At 35.4% G+C, this 15,998-nt stretch overlaps 1 protein-coding gene across 1 annotated transcript; it reads left to right on the top strand.

Moving 5' to 3' along the window:
- The first annotated feature begins 307 nt into the window (after positions 1 to 307).
- On the top strand, positions 308 to 15,771 carry LOC106960393 (protein NLRC3-like). Its single transcript, XM_015053476.1, has 12 exons — positions 308 to 421; positions 801 to 1,100; positions 1,237 to 1,274; positions 2,615 to 2,851; positions 3,220 to 5,116; positions 6,439 to 6,618; positions 8,894 to 9,061; positions 10,177 to 10,350; positions 11,438 to 11,611; positions 13,799 to 13,972; positions 14,073 to 14,122; positions 14,492 to 15,771. Exons 2-12 carry the CDS (start codon positions 823 to 825, stop codon positions 15,019 to 15,021), a joined length of 3,900 nt encoding a protein of 1,299 aa, XP_014908962.1. The 5' UTR covers positions 308 to 421; positions 801 to 822; the 3' UTR covers positions 15,022 to 15,771.
- Positions 15,772 to 15,998: the final 227 nt, after the last annotated feature.

Here is a 15,998-nt window from a genome sequence, read left to right as displayed (position 1 = left end):
TTGTTTATAATCTTACAATCTATCCAGAAAGACTCGAGAAGTTAGAGTAGGGATCAGATTAATGTGAGCTGTCTTTCAGGTCCTCATCAGCAAAGGTTTTGTTAAAACCGGTTTTGGCAGAGCATATGCAGGAAGAGATCTTGTTAAGACCTGAAAAACAGTCTTGGTTTCCATGTAATCACGCACACACCACACACACACACACGCACACACACACACACACACCTATGCACACCCACACCCATGCAGTCTCACATTCACGCACACACAGATTGGAAGTATGTTGTAGGTGTGAGTACAGATCCACTGACTTAACACTACTTAGTGTGTTAGCAGAGCAGATTACTATTTCATTGTATTCTGATGTGATATAGAGACTGAAAAATCATGTTGATTTTTGATGAGGACATTTAACAATAAGGTAAGTAAGTTTTGACTCTTATTTGTGTCTTTATTTGTGACACGTTCTCTTGAGGATTTGTTTGGCAGAGATATCTCAGAGTGAAAGTTGTTTCAGAGAAAACAAAAATAGAATAAAAGTTACATTTGCATTCAGTCACATTTACATTTTTGACATTACTGAAACATTTCTATTAAATTATTATATAATTTATGATATTTATTTTTCAACAATTTGAATTAAAAAAATGAACTGCTTTCACTTTTATGTGAAACTTGTACTTTAATAAGCTAGATTAGGTTTTCTAAATCCTGCAACATAAATAATAATACATGCAATTATGTATTTTACTGTTTTGGTTTGCTTGGTTTTGTTTGTTTTTAAATGTATGTTTTCACAGCTGATATAGAAGAAAATAAAACATGGGGAACAAGTGTTCTGCCCTCCGAAGGAGTACAGACACGGGACAAGGAATTCATTCATCTGATCAGCCCAAAGATGAAGAATCTAATGGAGTTATAAGTGGAGAAGATTCCCCTCTCATGCAAAGAGAGCCATCTTTTCAGGAGGAGGTAAAAGATGAGAAGAAGACATCAGGGAAGGAAACATCATGCAGACAAGCACAAGATGTTTATCTTGAAAGCAGCAACTATTGTGCAAAGAATGACTTGGAAAACACAACTACGGAAGTAACATCAAGGTTGGTATGACTTACTTAAAGCATGTCACAGGAGATTATTGACTTATAAGACAAGATTAGCCAAATGAACAAATGCAATGATACTTGGAGCAGGAAGAAATTGTAATTTTGAACTATTTCTTTTGTCTTTTGATAGCTCATCTGAACCTATGTCAATCACGGAAGAGGAACAAAGTAAGTTTAAGTCAGAGCTTTAAGAAATTATTGCTGATGACAGTTGTTGAATGTAAAAATCTAAACAGAAGATGGTTTGTCTACTGCTCTGAGATGGATAAAATATTACGTACTTACAGTCCTATTTTAACATATTTCTCTTTTTACAAATTTGTTCTGTTTTTGCTTTTTAGTTGCACTTAAGTGGTTCAGATCTCGAGATCAGTTTTAATGTGAAACAAAGATAACTTGAAAAATGTCCTTTTTGGGTAGGAATGAGGTGAATGATAAGGAATAGACAATATCAGTGATGGATCAGGTCTGGCAGAAATACCTTCCAGACCATATGTGCAGAAATATCTGCCAGGCCATGAATCTGAAAAGTGTGGTAGATCATACACTTTTAAAAGTTTGGTGAAACACATTTTAAAGTGTTCTTTAAAAGCATAGCATTTTATCAAGCTATAGAGGGACATTTGTCTCTGTGTAGTCAGTGTAACTGGAAAATATTTAGCTTTTATGAATTTCTTACGTTTCTTGGCACAGATTCAATGTATTCATATTTCTGGTTTTTAAGATATAACCTTACAGCTTGTTTTACTTCTATTTCTAAATTTATTGTTAAATCTAAATGTTAAATTGTTCATTGGAATACATGGAAATTACCTATGCTCCTCGAACTACTTTCTGTATTTGTGGCCACTCCTACAACCTTTTAACTTCAATTAGTTTTTTGGTTACATTATAATATGAGAGTAAGCTACTTGGTTTTGATCCATGCAGTCAAATGTTTCCCTAATGAGATTAAGCAGGCAGGGCTCTGAATGACAATTGAAACACACAAGTTGAGTGTAGCAGAAAATCAAGTGGAATCGTTCTTTAGCCATTTCTCGAGTTGGAAGCTTAATTCTGAAGCCAACTTTAGCTTTGTATCACAATTTATGCAGTTCTAAGAGGCCTCTATGTTCTGTTAAATAAACAGCTGAAACAATATTTAGCACAGATGGTTTTAATTTATACATCTTTAGGTGGTGGAATGTTTTCGTGATTTAATATGCGCTGGCGCAAGTTCTAAATAGCAGGGATGTGGCAGTGGTGCAGGGGTAGAGTGTACGGAAGCCTCAGTCTCACTCATATTACCTTTCATCTAGGGCCAAGTTTTTATGGATAGTGTTTTCTAAATTAAGAAAGGTAAAAATTATCATCTCCAAACTGCACTTTGTATTTACTTAAGTGGTTTGTCTAGTGGAATTTATTCTGTGTCAAAACAAAAGACTGATGTACACATACTTGTAAGGTAACAATTATGTGTATTATGGTGGATTTTATTCAGTCTAATTTATTTGACTTTATTTAAAAAGAAGCAAACTGGGTTTGGAGCAACAGACCGGAACTTATCCAGAGCATCCAATCAGTGATGCCCATAGCTGACCAGCTGCACAAGAGGAACATGCTCCATAAAGAGATGTACGACCAAATCAGGACCACCAGTAAGAGCCAGGATCAGATGAGAGAACTCTTAGGAGCACTGAATTCTGTGAAGGCAAAAGCTGCTTTCTATGAAATCCTCAGAGAAACTCAACCTGAAATATGTCAAAGTAAGAAAAGTCTTAATTTCTCATGAGTTTTTTTTTCTTCATAAAGATAGTTATTGAAATTTTAAGATTATTTCATTGGCAAATCATGTCGCTAAGACAGTGGAAAAGTTTCATTATTTACCTGACTTACAAAAATCACTTTTTAACACAGTTTGAACTACCTTGTTGCTGAAATAAGATATACAAATAAACGTTTGTTGATTTATTGATTTATTGATTGATACAAATGCTTTGTGTAAAACTTGTATGATAAAGTTATATTAGAAAAACATAAACTGTAGAAAATATAGAACTGTAGAAAATCTAAACTGTATAAATAGATACAAAGTAAACTAAATATAATAAACTGTATATTTCTGTTTCTACAGATGATGATACAATTAGAGATATTATCAAAAATAACAAAGACTCCTTGAGAAAAAAATGTAGATGGGAGCGTGAAGGCACTGAAGATAACAACAAAACTCAGTCATTATACCAAATCTACACAGAGCTTCACATTGTTCAAGGAGAAAATGAACATGTCAATAAGCAACATGAGATTTGGCAAATTGAAGACAAGTTTAGAACTCAAGCAACAGAAGGAATTAAGATAAACTGCGATGATATCTTTCAAAGCGCACCAGAAATGAGAGCCATTAGAACAGTGATGACCAAGGGAATTGCTGGAATCGGTAAAACTGTGTCTGTAAAAAAGTTCATTCTTGACTGGGCAGACGGGAAAGCGAATCCAGACCTGGACTTCATCTTCATGATTCCATTCAGGGAGCTTAATTTGGTCAAAGATGATGAGTTCAGCCTTGAGACTCTTGTTAAGGAATTCCATCCTGAACTCAAGAACACAGCAGTCAATAAAATATTTGAAAAGCACAAGGTTTTGTTCATTTTTGATGGCCTTGATGAAAGTCAGCTTAAACTGAACTTCCTAAAAACGAAAAGATTGACAGATCCAACAAAGGAATCATCCGTAGACATCCTGGTGACCAATCTGATTAGGGAACATCTTCTGCCCTCTGCACTCGTCTGGATAACTTCAAGACCAGGAGCCGTTCAGCGCATCCCCAAAGAATATGTCCATCAATGGACAGAAATCAAAGGTTTCAATGATCCACAGAAAATACTGTACTTCAGGAACAGAGTTCAGAACAAAATGGTTGCTGAACAGATTATTGATCATATTAAGAACTCGCGAAGCTTATTTATCATGTGTCACATACCCATCTTCTGTTGGATTGCCTCAGAGGTTCTTGAGTACTTGCTTTTAAAAAATAGCAGCATCCCAGAGAAAAAGACAAACATACCCACAACTCTAATGGAAATGTACACACTCTTCTTCTGTACTCAAATGAAGAGAGCTGCTGAGAAATATGGCCAAGAAGATAAACTAGATGTTGTTGAGGACGACAGGTCAAATGCAGGCAAGGAGAACGAGCTAGATATCTCCGAACTATTCAAATTGAATGAAGAGTTCATTTTCAAGCTGGGCTGGATGGCATTTGAAAAACTGAACAAAGGAGAAATCATATTCAGTAAAGAAGACCTGAAAAGTTATGACATTGACATAGAGAAAGCTGGAGTCTGCTGTGGTGTGTGTACCGCAATATTCAAAGAAGATAATGTCATTTTCTCAAAGAAGCTTTACTGCTTTGTGCATTTGACACTTCAGGAGAACTTTGCTGCTCTCTTTGTGTACAGAAGCTTTGCAAGTAAAACAATCGATTCTCAAAGCCTCAAAGATTTCCTTCTGATAGGATCTGAGGAAGAGCTGAAGACAATCTTGGATGTTCACCCAGTTGATCTGCCTTTAGATGAGCTATTGGAAATTGCTATAGCAAACTCAACTTTGAGAAAGACAGGAGAACTGGACATGTTTCTTAGGTTCCTCATTGGCATGTCCTTAGAGTCGACACAAAATCAGCTTCAAGGCCTCATTCAGCAAACAGAGAAACACTCTGAAGTTGCAGAGACTATCAGGACATGTCTAGAAGAAATAGATTTATGTGACTGCTCTCCAGACAGATGTCTGAATCTGGTTCACTGTTTGGCTGAACTGAAAGATGATTCGCTGTATGACAGTGTGAGAAAGTTTCTGAATCCACATCAATATCCAGAAACAGAGCTCACCCCTGTTCAGTGTTCAGCTTTGGCTGACTTAATGCTAATGTCAACTACACCAATAGAGGAATTTGACCTGACGAAATACACAACAAAAGAAAAGGCCAGTTTCAGGATTATCCCAGCTGTGAGAAACTGCAGAAAAGCCAGGTGAGTTTACAATGTAAAGCGGTCATGTACATGCATTAACACACAAGTATAAATATATTGTCATTGAAATGAGGAGTAAGTAATTTAAACAAAGCTTGAATTATTGTGTCATAAGTCTTAATAAAATTAAGATAAAATTGCGGAGATTTGACACACGTGGCTTCCTCCGGTGTATTATAAGTGTATTATAAGCAGGTTAGCACCTCCTTTCACTCAAACTGGACACAGGCTGACCTGTATGTATATTTACATCAATCCCCTGTGAGGAATTGTGTTTATTTCCAGAGTTTTTGATCAAGGTAGGAATCAAACTTAAAATCCACTGAGCTCTGCTTCTGAAACTTTACGATATAACCCGTGGTCGTGCTTTTAGAGGAGCCTGTGAAGAGCGGTGACAATGATTTATCTTTGTGAACAAAGAATCATGTGCTGCATTTACATGTCAACATGCCTCCCAGTGTGTGGCTCTGTCTTCCCTGTAAAGTTTATGTATGTGGTCCCGATTGGTCGGTGTGTTCGGGTTTAACAAACCAGCGCTAATCACTCATCATGCAGGTTCAACCCTTTGCGCTTGCCTCGTAGTCAGGCATCATGCTACTTTTATTTTATTTAATTATTATTAATTTTAGTATTAATTTTCCGATTACAAAATCATATGAAATGCTTTGTCCACTTAATCAGCCAGACGTAATTCGCATGGCCGCGAGGATATCAGAAAAACTCATCCCATAAAGCTTGAGATTGCTGAAAACTCAACAGACACGAAATGGAAGACCTACTAAAGCCACATCAGCAGCTTTAAATTCAATCTCCAGTTTGTTGTGCATCTCTGCACTTTAACTCATCCTGCAAGGTCGGTTAAAGGTTGTATGGGGCCTTGAGCAGAATTTGACTTAGGAGCCCCTCTTGCTTCTAAAAACATCCCCCCTGTAACAGCTTCTGTGTTAGATTTAGTGAAATTAGGGAGAGGGTAGTTTAATTGGCCAACCTACAAAGCAATATGTTTTAATTAAATAATTGCAGTTTACTAATTTGTGTTTGTGAACAAACAGAGCTCAAGCTAAAAGAATAAACTCCCAGTAACTCACTAGTTGTGGATTTAAATAGCATTTCACTGGCAATATCTTCCCGTAACATATTTTACCCAGTAATATTTTTACATTTCTTGTCAACTTAGCATCTTTTAATACAAAAACACAATGAACCGCCAGTAGACCGTCTCGGCGCCCCAACCATCGTTGCTTAACAAGTTTTCTGGGGGAAACCCTGTACACAATCACTTAAAAATCTTATCCTAACACACTGACTCTTATTTTCTTCAGAATCTCAGGTGTTTTCCTCAAACCTGCTCTGTGTGAAGTGATCTCATCTGCTTTGCGGAGTCCTCAATCTCCTCTGACTGAACTAGATCTGACAAAAAATAGACTTGGGGGTAATGCATTTGAAATCTTCATTGAAGGACTGAAAAATGCAGAGTGCAAACTAGAGGCTTTCAGTCTCAGGTGAGTGTGACTAATATTTTTTTGTTTGTTTTATCTAAAATTATGCAAGTAATTGAATAAATGTATTAACCTCTGCAGTTTCACAGGAGTACCACTCCCTGTTATCCATTTTTGTCATTACTTTTTTACCTTTACTAGTTGAATAATGTTGCTTGAGATTGGGGAGTATTACAAAACTCATCTATTCATCTATGTTATTTTCTGCTTATGGAGATGTAGAAAATTTCTCAAGGAGGAAGACCCACATCCCTCTTCAAATGCATATAAACTGATCAATTGTGAACTTTGCTTTTAGGCTTAGCTCTTTCTTAAACACAACTGACCAAAGTACAAAGTAGTACCCTTATGCTGACTAACTACAAATAAGGCCCCAATATATTTATGCATCTCCAAATTGATCTTTCCTTTACTCTTAAATGATATAAAATTGTGCTCCTTTACTTGAGCCAAACATTGATCCCAGACCTGGAAAGAACACTACACTTTTTTCTGGTTGTGAACTAAAGCCCAAAACTTATTCTGGGGCCACAGTACACAAATTTTTTTTGCCCAATTTTAGTCACCAACCTTTTTGAGCGTGGGAGCTACTTCATGGGTACACAGTAACACAAAGGGCTACTTGTTTGATACAGACATAAATTTTCTTGGCTCAACCTTTATGACAATAAGTCATTTACATATTTATGATTACATGCAGTCTGTTCATATTAATGTTCAGGACTACTCATAACAGTTATCAGTAATGATTTACCATGGCAGATATGGTTAATCATTATGGGATCAGAAATTCTTAGTTCACAGAGTTTCAAGTTTGATTCCCTTTTGAAGCTCTAAGTGTGACTGAGAGTATGGATTGTTTCAGCAGTGCAGTCTTAACACAACGGTAAAGAAGAGAGGCAGATATCATGGTTGTTCAACCGGGTGATCTGTCAGCTCTTCAATTTGTGAAACCACAAAAAACTCCCATAAGCCAGCGACCCACCAGAACTGTGCACTCGGTAAAAAGCTCAGGCGGTGTCCGCATGAACGCTCTTACAACTACTTGAGGGTTCAAACTTTGTTCATTCATCTTTAGCTTACAGAAAAAGTGCCAAGCTGCCAAATACACAAAATTAAACCAACCAGTAACATTTAGGCTTTGGATGTGCCCACTCCCACAGACTCACGCAGATGTGAGCTATGTACAAGACGATCTAACACAAAAGGACTTTTTATTTTTTCCACAATTTTGTTAATACTAAAGAGGGTTAGATAATTAAAAAAATCCCCAAAACTATTCTTTTCTTTTTTCAAAAAAAAATCTCAAGGTATGCCGAATGGGTACACTCGTACAGTTGCAGGCTCTACAGCCCTCTGATAATATCCTGATCCCCCCCTGCATTTGCGCATAGTTCTGAACTTTAACCCTAGAAAAAATTGCTATGTTTTATACATAAACCAATTTATTTTAAACGTTTGTGTAACTTAATTCTATATAAATTCTACATGCAAACAAATATTACTTCAATGTAAAATCATTTAATTAAATATATTTTTGACAGTGTTCCCTGATGACAATTGCTATTTTTATAACTTGCTCTGAGTGACTGACAATGTCCTCTTGGGTGACCAGGTACCCGCGGGCACCGTGTTGGTGACTCCTGCCCTATTTCAAGTCGAGAAAAGCTAGCTTCAGTCTGTAATAGTTGTGGCCAGTCTGCAAGGGGAGTAGGCAAAAGAAATATGTTACTGTGACAGAGTACACATTGGTGTCTGCAAGTATGTGAGGAAAACTGAAGTAACCTGTCAATCAAACATCTCTGAAACTTTTTTATGGTGGATCTGGATCCAGTCGAAATGTGTGAACTGATCATCAACCCAACTGCAAATGTGTGTTCCTTCGGCCAATGAAAAAGAGATTGGGACACATTAGTTGTGAGCTGATTTATTTTTATTAAATTGCAAATACAAAATAGTGAACATAAATGCATTGTGCATATTACTACCAGGTAATTAGAACCATGTTGTGAAAATAATTAGTTAAAAAATGGATTGATGGATAGATGGATGAATTAGGTTTTTCTTTTACCCCGTTAAAAATGCTAATTTTTGTGATTTGCTGTCTTGTGAAACCACAACTTGTTTTAAAAATGAAAAAGAAGTCTAAAATAATATGTTTCAATTACATTTTAATCAAAAAGTAGTGCTGTCTTATGGTGATGGTCACAATCATTTTACTTACATTAATGCATGCAAAAATTCTGTACCGATTCATGGAAGATATTTGTGTTTGCAGCCTCTCAGGGATTGGACTATCAGAGGAGTCACCCAAAAATCTGGCATCAGCTTTAAAACCAATGATCTCGAATCTAAGGGAGTTGGAGTTGAGTGAAAACATACTGATGGACTCCTTACTCACTGTGATCGCTGATGGACTACGTTGCAGAAAGCTGGAGAAGCTCAGGTCTATGTCGGGCTTCATCTGTTGCTGAAGATTAAACCTGAAATAAAATGTTCTTCATTGATTTTGAGAAGTTCCAGTTAAAAAAACAAAAACAAACATAAAATCTAATCCAATAGTGATATACATATAGTGTTTTATGAGATGCCTAAATGTTTCAGATGAAGCAAATTTAAATATCGAAAACATAGTAACAGAAAAAAATAGTTGAAATCTTAATTATTCACACCTGTTCACTTAATTGTTTTCCATAGAGAAAGTCAACTTTTTAATGAAAATAAAAATCTACCTTGTCCAAATTCCCAGATCAAACCCTTTTTAATTTCTCCCTACCTACAACCTGGTTGTACAAATGAGTCTTTTAGGTCACTGTGAAACCTAAGGGAGAAGAGAAATTGCTTACCGTATTTTCCGGACTAAAGGGCGCACACAAAAACTTTTAATTTTATCAAAAAGACAGTGCGCCTTATAATCTGGAGCGATATATATATCTGAGGTAAAACAGTCCCTTCTAGTGAATTAATATGGATTAATTCTGATTGTGCTCACTGACCTCAAAGTGATTTTTTTCAAAGTGTTGTACACGGCGCTCTGTCGAAATGTTTTAGTTGCATTACAGCTACCGTAGACAGGAGCGTCATGGAGTAAGCACAGTAAGTACGTACTGTGCTATGACTGACTTGACTTATCTAACTGTTTTGTTTTGTTTAATGTATATATTATATTACGGTGCGCTTCATGAAAAAAGATAGAAAATAAACCATTCATTAACAGTACGCCTTATAATCTAGTGCGCCCTATAGTGCGGAAAATATGGTAAATATAATCTATATGACAACAAAAGCATTATACCCAAATCTAAATATTATGAAAATTATTTATGTTTATCAGTCTGGCGGCTTTAATGAAATCAGCAATTTTGAGGGATAAATGCTGAACACTTCATCATATATAGTCACAATTAAAACTCTACTTTACTGCTGCACCCTAGACATTTTTTGGTACATATTGTAACACTGACTGGTCAGTTGGTTTGAATTATTATATGTGAATGGCTGAAATTGATGACATCAGCAATTTGAGTGTCAAATCAGTATCATCTTGTTTTCTCTCCGAAGACTAAATCAAAACTCTAACATTACTGAGATCTGCAAGGAGATAGCGACTTCATTCTCATCCCACTTCTCCAACCTGCAAGAGCTCGACCTGAGTTACACAAATTTCAAAGACTCAGAAATGGAGGTCCTGTCAGCTGGACTGATGAGTAATACCTGTATACTGGAAACACTGAGGTAATATCTAAACACTTACAACACACATTTCAAAGTGTCAATCACATTCACACTGTTTATATACATCTGATAAATACAATTGAATCTGCTAAGATGGTGACGCCATGAAAAATCTATAAGTAAGGTGGTTTGCACATAATTACACTATATAATGCAGTGTGTTCTTTTAAATTTTTTTTAATTTGAGATATGTGATTAATATAAATGTAGCATCTGGATTTTAGCTCAATTAACATACAATGACAACAACTACTGGGAAAGTTTGAGATGCATCTGAAACAGCTGTATCAAACTTGTTTTATTGTTGGTCCACTGAAGTTTTTGACAGAGGATTGGGATACAGATGATCTCTATTTATGCCAAGTTTGAACTTCATACTTTAAAATCACAGCACTTTTAACAGTAGTTGCATTTAAGATACAATTAGGGTATAAGGCGCTGAATATATATTCATATCACACTTTTCAGATTGTTTATATACAAGTGATAATATTGATATTTAGTTTGTGGGGCAAATGGTTTACTATACCTTTAGGACCGGAAAACACTGAATCTATCCAGTAATATAATGGAAAATTATGTTAAGTTTACATAGACTGTAATATTGCCATTCTAAAAATAGCAAACCACAAGAACAACAAGAGCAAAAGTTGATGTGCTAAGAGGCTTTCTACATCTGTCCTGCCCTTAAAGTATTATGTACTTTATCAAAGAAAAAACAGCGAGACCCCAAACAACTATTTACCTTAAATACTTAATGAAACAAAAGCTCTAACATTGTTCCCTTTTCAAATCACGTCCATTTCTCTCCTAATTAATTGCTAAGCAGTGCAAAGAGACCACAGCAGTAAACATGCACCCAGCGGAAGATTATTTGTGATATTGGTATAAGAAAATCAAAATAACTATCAAAACACATACATATAGATTTTTGTTCTAACATTGCTTGTTGACTTTCTACTGTTTCAGTTTCCAATTAAAGGTTGTTAATTGATCTGTAATTAGTTATTTTCTGTATGTGGTTGAGTCGATGTCTAAAACCTTTTTAAAAGATAACTTTGTGTGATAAAGTGTATTTGTCATTCAGGATCAGTCACAACAAGCTGACCGCAGAAGGCTGTGAGACACTGGCTTCAGCTCTCAGCTCCAGACCTTCTCCTTTGAGAGAGTTGGACCTGAGCTACAATGACCTACATGATACTGGAGTAATGAAGCTGTGTAAGGCTTTGACGAAACCAAACTGTACTTTAGAAAAACTAAGGTTTGTATTAAAAAAAGTGCAGCTAAATGTAGACAACATACATGGCTACACATCAGCTGAGGTTTCAGCTTCCTGAACAACCAACCAAATGACTATACTTGGAAAAAGGATCTATGTTTAGATCCGGTTTCAGAGTCACATCGCTAATAATTTTAGCAGAAAAGGTCTTGGCTGAACCAATTAATCTAATACCATTCATTATTTTTTTCCACTGCTTCGGGGTTGGGTCAGGTCATGGGGGCAGCAGATAAATCAGGGAAACCCAGACTTCCAGTGTTTTTGGCTGTAGTTGATTTTATGAACTTTCAATTAATCTCGCTTAATTCATTTGGTTTAGTGATGACAACTTACTTTTTTGTGTTCAAAGAACTTAAAAAATTGAAATCTAACTTAAATTAACTTAATTAACTTTAAGGACATTTCTACCTTGACTTTACTCGAAAACAATTGAGTTCATTGCCAGTTTCGTATCCTACGTCTGACCAACTCAATTTATTACGTTCATCCAGCTCAATTCTTTAAGTTTATCCATGTCAATCTATTAAGTTTTTATAACTTAATTCATTGTGTGTGTGTGTAACATGATAAATTTAGGTCTCTCTTACTCATATCATTATTTTTTTTTCTAATAAATTATTCAAATATCTTTGACTTAATTCTACACAATAAAGGTCCACAGAGAAAAGATAAAAACAAAACAAAGAGTAAAAAAATAGCAAGATAAAAATAAACATGACACATATTCACCGAGTCACAAATAAATGATGACACCAGTGATTCGACAATCTTGAAGAAGATCTCACTGTGCTCAATGCAGGGTTTACTAAAATTGCAATTATATTGTTGCATAACAAAGATAACCTGCACATGCATTTCTGCATAAGATTTCTGAGCACAGCTGCATAAACTGAGTTAATCTTACCCGCTTTGTCCTTAGTAATGGGTACCAGTATGATTCATAGCATTGAGTTAGCACCAAATCATGCACTAAGAAGCCAGTAAAACACATAGAATGTATGTGTTTTAAAAAGTGTATTTGAAACAATTAAATTCAATGTCATAATTATATCATACATCTGACATCATGACGAAACCTTCACCAGGGACAGATCATGTACTGACCATGGTGCTGTGACGGCACAGGGCTACAGAAAGTCGACTCAAATTTTTAAGTTGTCCCAAATTAAAAAAAAAAAAAAAAAAAAAATATCCAAAACTATATTATCACTCACATTGTACTTAAATTACAACTCAAATGTGTTATAACATGTTATTGTAGTTTTTCAAAGCTCCTGTACACTAAAAAAGAAAATAGTTGAACCAATTTAATTGAATAGCCTCAGTTGGTAACAAGTAATTCAATTAAGTTTATCCAGCTTATTTTTTTTAAGTTGGTTTAACTTGATAAATAAGAGGGGGAAGACATGCAGCAAAGGTCATCAAGCTGGAATCAAACCTGTGATGTCCACGTCGAGGACTTTGGTTTCCTTATGTAAGTTGTGCTCTACCCCTGTGCCACCACAGCACCACGGTCAGTAGATGATCTGTCTCTGGTGACTAGACAGATCATCATGATGTCAAAAGTATGACACAATTGCGAACATTGAACTTAAGTGTTTCAAATACACTTTTTAGAACATTCTCTAAAAAGTGTATTTTTAAGAGTACACTTCTTACAATGCACTCTTGTGAACTTAATGGATAAACTTAATGAATTGAGTTGGATGAACATATTAAATTGAGTTGGATAAACTTAATTAATTAAGTTAGATTAAACTTAATTGATGTACTTGTTACCAATTGAAGCAATTCAATTAAGTTGGTTCAACTAATTTATTTTTACAGTGGAAGGCATTGACATGGCTAGTGAAAAATTAAACTAAAAACTCTGGTAAAATACAGAAGAAATATGTATGGGGGAAAATACACTACAGCTATTTCAAACAGTTATTCTTTTTTTAAGGTTTTGTTGGCTCTGGTGGCCTTTATTTGAAAGTAGTTTGACAGGAAAGAGAGTAATGAGAGACGGGGAAGACATGCGGCAAATGTTACCAGGCCGGGAATCGAACCTGTGACCACCGCCACTCAAACAGTTTTTCAAGAATCGCATCTAGTCGTGTCAACGCAACATTTTGTTGTGATGAAATTAGCTTCCACCTTCTAAAACACCTGTTTTTCATTTCCTAGGCTATCATTCTGCAAAGTGAAAGAGGATGGATGTTCCTCTCTTGCATCTGCTCTGATGTCAGACCACTGTTGTCTCAGAGAACTGGACCTGAGCTTTAATCACCTGACAGATCATGGAGCTAAAATGCTATCTGAAAAACAGAGGGATCCACACTGCAGACTTGAATGCCTCAAGTATGTTTGCTTACTGTTGCCCTGATTTATGGCATAATGGGTTTTTTTCTTGGGTACATTGCATATCTGACAGTGTTTCTGGTTTTCTGTCTGTCGTCAGTGTGGACCACAATGAAGAATTTTGGGTTAACCTGAAGCTGCTGAGACAGTGTAAGCATACATCTCTATCGTGTAATGATAAATCTAAAGTAGAACATAGTGGCACTTTTAATAAATGTTCGCAGTTGCAAATATTAGTAAATGTTTAAATACAGTTATCAATTAGCAATATTAATATCTTAACAGAACAAAGTCATGAAAATTGCCTTGAAATTTTCGGTGTTATTATTTTGACATTTAGCAAATAAAAGAGATTTTGGTATTCCTAATTGACTTAACATTGGAAAAGTTTATTCTAATTTTATGTCAGACAGTGTGAAAGAATTCATATATGTCTTTTTGTATAGTGTATGTAAACTTAAAGTTTGAACTGTACATACCATCTGCAGCACTTAACAGTTATTTCTATATTGATTTCAGATGCCTGTGATTTGACACTGGACACCAATACAGCAGGAGCTACTATCACGTTGACTAAAAATAACAAAATGGCAAGTTACTGCGACGAGGACCTTCCATATCCTGATCATCCAGACAGATTTGACGCTCCTCAAGTGCTTTGTATTGAAGGCCTGACTGGTCGTCATTACTGGGAGGCTGAGTGTTATATGAGCTCTGACACTGATGTGGGAGTGGCATATAAAAGTATTCCTAGGCAGGGAGACTGTTCCAGTGAAATTTCTCTGACAGGAAATGAAAAAGCGTGGTCATGGAATACCACTGGATGTTTTTATCACAATAATTATTGTCAAACGTTTCTGAAGTCAGACACATGCAGCATAGGGATATATCTGGATTGGCCAGCAGGGGTTTTATCATTTTTTGATGTTTCTCGTGATGCAGTGACCCACCTGTACACTGTACAAACAACTTTCACTGAACCCCTACATCCTGGATTTGGTCTTACTTCTGGATCAGTTTGCATAAAACAAAAAAATATATATAAGTAAACAAAAGATGAATGAGGGATAAAAATGTATAAATAAATACATTTCAAGTCTGAATTATGATGCAATGTAAGATTTATTGTGTTTTGGTTAGGACAATGCAACTGTCTTTTCGAACTAGCACAACAATTTAAACATAACATATTGCAAAAAATGTAAAACATTTGTACATTTTATCATAGTTTTTATTCAATTTTTTTATGCTAGAAATTGGCAGTATCAACAAATGAAGAAAAAAATGGGCCCTTTTAAGACATACTTTTCAAATTGCTAACACAAAGTATTCAGTTGACACAATTGTGGAGAAATGGAGAAATCAAAGTGCGGGTGTACACCTATACACACATACAGCTGCACAATTTAAGATTTCGAAAAACAATTTGCTTAATGGAAACAAATTATTAAAAGAAAAAGAAGCCTCCACTTCTTCAATAAAATGTTTAGGCATTTGGATTAGGTGGTGTTTTTTTGGCCATATCAAAATGATTGTATTTCACAAAACTGCAATGGAAACACTTTAACATTATACGAGTCACATGATCAACAACCTGATGCTGGCAATCCACGAAGAAGAAAAAGACAGGAAGCAATTGAAGGATCATAGTGCAACATGTGTTTATAATTACTTATTGTGTGAACAAAGTTATTCACCTCTGATTTTAATTGCATTTCTTATTTAACACAGCAATTGCAAGATTGTGAATTTTCAACATTATCAGAACACTGACAAAGTTTTGCGCACATTTGTGATGAACACAGCGTATTTGGTTGAAAACCACGTATTACCTCTTTAATGTTTGTTAAACTACTTAAAACTAACAGCTTAACTTTTGCATTGACTTGTATGAAAGACAATAAAGTTGTCCACCATTGGATGTTTTTATTTATCATCATTCACATAGTTATTAACTATTTATGGTACAATATTTTATTCTTAATTTATGAATGCTTGAGTTTCCTGTCACTTTGCTTCTGATGCA

This window comes from Poecilia latipinna, unplaced genomic scaffold, assembly GCF_001443285.1.
Source record: "Poecilia latipinna isolate Pla-1442-1.1 unplaced genomic scaffold, P_latipinna-1.0 Scaffold1183, whole genome shotgun sequence".
Lineage (NCBI taxonomy): Eukaryota > Metazoa > Chordata > Actinopteri > Cyprinodontiformes > Poeciliidae > Poecilia > Poecilia latipinna.
The sequence above is the reverse complement of the archived record's forward strand: the minus strand, read 5'-3'. Positions and strand labels throughout refer to the sequence as shown.

Bases quoted from the DNA above. Each gene is read 5' to 3' on its own strand.
- LOC106960393 (XM_015053476.1), top strand. From the start codon at position 823: ATGGGGAACAAGTGTTCTGCCCTCCGAAGGAGTACAGACACGGGACAA. The intron at 6,619-8,893 runs GTGAGTGTGACT...TTGTGTTTGCAG, and splicing joins CTAGAGGCTTTCAGTCTCAG to CCTCTCAGGGATTGGACTAT. The intron at 10,351-11,437 runs GTAATATCTAAA...TTTGTCATTCAG, and splicing joins TGTATACTGGAAACACTGAG to GATCAGTCACAACAAGCTGA.